Here is a 4,970-nt window from a genome sequence, read left to right as displayed (position 1 = left end):
CACATATCTGAAAAAGGACTTTTTATTGTCCTTGATACTTGAAGCTAGTTGGAGTTTAGTTGCAGCCTTGGCTTTCCTGGTTTGCTCCCTGCAGGACCAGACCAGAGCAGAATATTCCTCCTTGGAGGTGAATCCCATCCCCCACCCTTTGTAGGCCTTTCTTTTTAGCCTCAGAAGGTCTGCTAGGTCCCTGCAGAGCCAGGGGGGCTGCTGTGCCCTCTTGCTGCCTTTCCTCCGAGATGGAATAGACTTGCCTTGTGCATTGAGGATCGCTCCCTTGAAGAGCAAACACTCTTCCTGAATTCCCCTCCCCCTAGGGTTGTGGTCCCTTAGGGCCTCACTGAGAAGCCTCCTGAGCTTGTCAAAGTTGGCTTTCCTGAAGTCAAGGACTTCTACGTTGCTGACTGACTTGCCAGCTTTACGGCAGATGGTGAAGGTGATCAGCTGGTGGTCGCTGTCACCCAGCTTCCCATCGATCATTAGGTCACTGATTAGGTCACCCGCAGTAGCCAGTACCAGGTTGAGTAGCGCTTTGCCTCTCGCTGGCCTGTAGACTTCTTCAGGTAGAGATCATTCCAGAGGAAGCTTTGCGACCACTCAGATTTTGTTGAGTGATCCTCCCACGAGATGTTCCAGGGCAGAGGAGTAGACCAGAGACAGTGAGTCCCACTCATGACAGTTGTCTATAGACACAACAGTCCCTGTTCCCAGGAGCTTGGGGTCTTGGCTTAGAGAGGCACATGGAATGGGATGAAGAGAGGTAGGACTGAGAACCTGACGGCCACTGAAAAGTACATGCAAACTCTTTAGGAGTATATCTGACTTGCTTTAATGACATCCAGACAATGGCAATTTTGAAAGATGGCATCTTAGAGCAGCCTGTGGCAGGAAGCTTATTGTGAATAATGGTACATGGCAGCCATTTTGAAAGGGAAGAATTTAAACTGCTCAGGCCTCTGCATCTAGTCACCTGCTATTGAAAGCAACAACCTTGTAGAAATTCTTTCATAAACCAATCAAGCTACACCTTTAACGTTAGCTAGATTTTTGCCACTCCCTCTTTCCCCCCCAATATCCACCCAGGGTGGCCTAGAGCCAGGTAGATGGGTGCCATACATTCATAGATGTTAGGGTCAGAAGGGACCTCAGTAGGTCATCAAGCCCAACCCCCTGCCCTGGGCAGGAAAGAGCACTGGGGTCAGACAACCCCAGCTAGGTGCCTGTCCAGCCTCTGCTTGAAGACCCCCAAGGTAGGGGAAAGCACCACCTCCCTTGGAAGCCCATTCCAGATTCTGGCAACCGTTACCAAAGAAGTTCTTTCTAATGTCCAACCTAAATCTGCTCTCCATCAATTTGTAGCCAGGGAGCGCCCTAGTAAACAGAGCATCAGGAGATTCTATTCCCTGCTGCCCTCCCCTACTTAATTTATAGGCAGCCACAAGATCACCTCTCAGCCTTCTCTTGCGAAGACTGAAGAGATCTAGGTACCTCAGGCTCTCCTCGTAGGGCCTTGCCTGCAGGCCTCTGACCATACGAGCGGCCTCCTTTGAATCCTCTCAACATTCTCCGCATCCCTCTTGAAGTGCGGTGCCCAAAACTGGACTTAGTACTCCAGCTGTGGCCTGACCAGTGCCACATAGAGGGGAAGCATCACCTCCCTGGACCATGTTGTAAGCACATTGGTGTCCTTGGAGATGGGGCTGTTCCAGGTTATCAAACAGCCACACTTAAATGGAATATTACTAAACTGGGACACTCTTTGGGTTGACTAAGAACAGGACAGTCAGAGGGACTGAGTCCCTAGCCCTGGAGCAACTGTTCTTGGATAGAAGATTCTTACCTCAGCATCTGCCCAGCTCCGCTGACTCTGGAAGTACCTGAAGCAGCTGGTTTTGGAGTAGTACCATCCAGGAAGGCAGCTGAATAGCTCTGCATTCAAAAACAGAAACATCAAGTTACCCATACTACACCTTGCCACCATTTGTGCCTTGTACTGCAAAATTAACCTGCAGCTATCAACCTCAGCTTGACTGGAAGCCCTCTGAGCATACCCATGGCCTTGCTCCATGTTCACATACCTTCAAGAGGCATTGCAGGAACTTGCCTCCCTCTCAACAGTCTCAGCAGCTGAGACCGTTTTCCCCCAGCTCCCCCAAATACAAGCAAAACGAGAGAACCCTTGTAGTTTTCTCCAGTATAGGTAAATGCTTGAGCTGCAGCGGTGGCTAGAAACACCTCCTAATGTAACTGGGAAGAAAACAGAGCCTACTGACACATCCATAAAGAGTGGATGACTCAAGAAGTTACAGTCTGCTTACTTAACAGAGCTGGTCTATCCACTGCTCCACAGCAGACCTGTGGAGAGAGTAAGATTCTGGATCTTTGTCTTCAAAATAAGTCAAGACTAAAACTCAACTCTGACTAAAAACTCAACTCTCCTTCCCCTTCTTCACAGCAAGCATGCCCTTCAGGAGCACAACAATGCATTGGACCCAGCCAATGTGAAGTGGTGACAAAGCTGAAGAGTTAACACGTGCCAGAAGGGAAAGAAAGCAGGCTTCACAACCTCCAAACTACCAAGCAGGATTAGCCTCTAGTGGGCTACACTCCCTGACCAGCTGATGGCAGAGACCTCCACAACATGCTTTGGGAGGAAACTGGGGTAATACACTTTATCCCAGGACAATCTGCCTGGAAGCACAAAGGAGGGAGGAGCAGTTTGAACACCGCTGTAAAAAGACAGTGGTGGTTTCTTTTTTGTGGGGAGAATGTAATATTGCCTGAGCTTTCCAGCAACAAGTACCTTGCAAATGTGCAATAACCAACAAGTTGCAGCAATTTCTCATGGCCTTTATAGTGACCACAGATGCCATGCCCCAACTGTACCAAACCAGTATCTCAAGCAGTCTGTGCCTTCTGGACAGTTCCCATTCCAAGAAAGGTTTAATTTGTTTGACAACTGAGTAGTTTATTAACTCTAAGGTTGGGGCAGTTCTCTACATGTTCTAACATTAACCCAGGTTCTTGATACTCCTGTTTTGAGTTAACTCTTGCCTCCCCATCCAACCTGCTGCTTGTTTTTCTGCAGGAGGGGCCCAACCTGAATTTACTTATTTACAAGGTCACATTCAAAGCAGTCGCAGAGGCAGCATCTCAGTAAAAGGTATTTTTTCCTCCTTCAGAGCTTCCCCATGTGGTGCAACACACGGAGAAGACCACATCCTACCCTAAGATGCAGCAGTGGAGTTGAGTGCTGGAGGGCAATGCATGTGTCCAAAGGAAGGACTTTTCTGCCCTACACCACACTGCCTGTGCCATGCCTTCACCTGCTGCTATCTGAAGGGCAGCACTGAGGGAGCTGTGCCCTTACATGTTCACATCCCTTGCCTCATCCTAGAATCCACCCCTGGGGCTGCAAGCAGACCTTGTCCACACAGCCCTCTTCATCCCCATGATGCACGTATGCATTAGTAACTGGACAGTCCAAGTGCTTTCATGTGACTATTTCCTCTGCATGCTCCCAGACCATGGCTCCTGCTTCCACAGCCAACACAATATCAGCATTTGGAGTCTCAACTCGCCAAAGAAAAATTGAGTTTCTTTTTCTCCCACATGCAACAGGTTTGAGGGCCATCACACCTCTTGTGGGGACATGGCCTGAATATTATAGAGCCTCCTGCAACTTCCTAAGCTGGAGTTTAAAGAGAGGCCTTGCTGGCTTCAGCAAGGCCCCTCACAGTTAGGCTCAGGTAACCCAGATCAGTCTGGCATGCAGCACTGGCATGAACCAATCTGTGAAGCTTGTCTGGTGCATGGGTGTTGGGGGACTGCTGAACCCATTATAGCTCTCAGTGCATTCAGGGAGCTAGTTATCACCAGGTATCTGGGTTTTCCATTTGCCATGGAAAACTACAGAAAAACCTAGACTTTCTCTTTTTAAGGAGAAAAATGCAGGAAATGGCAGGTTTCCCCTTGCAGACTGGCAAGGGGCTGGGGGGAGCAGGAGAGGGTGATCAGGCAGGGGGTGCCATGGGTATGTGGGCATGCACATATGCATGTGGCTGCCAGGCAGCCGGGACAGCAGCTCCCGTAGCTCCCCCGCAGGTAAGTTGGAGGGCTGGGTATTGAAGCCCCCACAGCGAGGGAGGGAGTTGGGCAGGGCTGAGGCTGCTACCCAGCTTGGCAGTGCATGGGGCCTGGAGGTTGGGCCCAGGGCTGCAATGCATGGCTGCAGAATCTGGGTGGGGAGCGGGATGGAGCCACGGGCAGGTCATCCAGGGGGCAGTGGAAAGGCTGGCTCCCCTCTGCTGCGCGCAGTCCCAGAGGGGCACGTGTCCTCCATATTTGTGCACAGGGCAGAGGTGGATATGGGCTCCCTGCCCTGCTGCCCTCCCCCTGGGGCAGGACCCAGCACAGCAGGACCGAGCAAGGCAGGGAGCCTCGGGCTGCTGCCGGAAGACCCATGCTGTTGTGGTGAGGCATGCCCTGCCCACTTTGCAACAGCAAAGGTGGTGGCATGGAGCTGTGCCCCAAACTGCTGCCTGGCAAGCAAGGAGAACCTCACTATGGCAGCACCGGGATCCTGGCAGTGGCACTGAGCCTCCCTGTCTCACTCTGTCCTGCTGTGCTGGGTCCCACCCATTGGGCCGCAGAAGCCCCCAGTGGGGGTGGGCAGCAGGGCAGGGAGCTCCAAGCTCATAGCGGGCAGCCTGCGCCTGCCCCCACCCCATGGGCTCCGCTCCAGCTGTGCAGCCTGTGGGGGATGGGGAGCTGGGCTCCAGGCTCTGCTGCGGCCACAGCAGCCACCAGGACTCAGGCACTGCTGGGGGGAGCAGGGAGCTGTGGACCTGGGTCCCCAGCCCCATAGCACTAGCAGCTGGGGCCCCCTCCAGCAGGGCTGGTAGGATGGGAGGTTGTGGTCGGGGAGTGAGTGGCATAAGCAGGGCCAGGAGGCTGTGGGTGGGGAGTGA

General features: G+C 52.4%; 1 protein-coding gene across 3 annotated transcripts in view; it reads right to left on the bottom strand.

The window, feature by feature from the left end:
• Window positions 1-4,970, bottom strand: part of REG4 (regenerating family member 4) — a 22,410-nt gene that overhangs the window by 14,326 nt on the left and 3,114 nt on the right. For 2 of the 3 annotated variants that reach the window (XM_019530740.1, XM_019530741.1), the window contains one exon: window positions 1,841-1,929. In XM_019530740.1, the coding sequence (XP_019386285.1) occupies window positions 1,841-1,929 (89 nt within the window). Of the gene's footprint in view, window positions 1-1,840; window positions 1,930-2,803; window positions 2,889-4,970 lie in introns of those variants that run through there. The other variant, XM_019530739.1, reaches the window with a different exon arrangement.

Source organism: Crocodylus porosus, unplaced genomic scaffold, assembly GCF_001723895.1.
Source record: "Crocodylus porosus isolate Cpor-Errol unplaced genomic scaffold, CroPor_comp1, whole genome shotgun sequence".
In the NCBI taxonomy this organism is placed as follows: domain Eukaryota; kingdom Metazoa; phylum Chordata; order Crocodylia; family Crocodylidae; genus Crocodylus; species Crocodylus porosus.
Note: the sequence above shows the minus strand (reverse complement) of the source record. Positions and strands in the feature narration are given on the sequence as shown.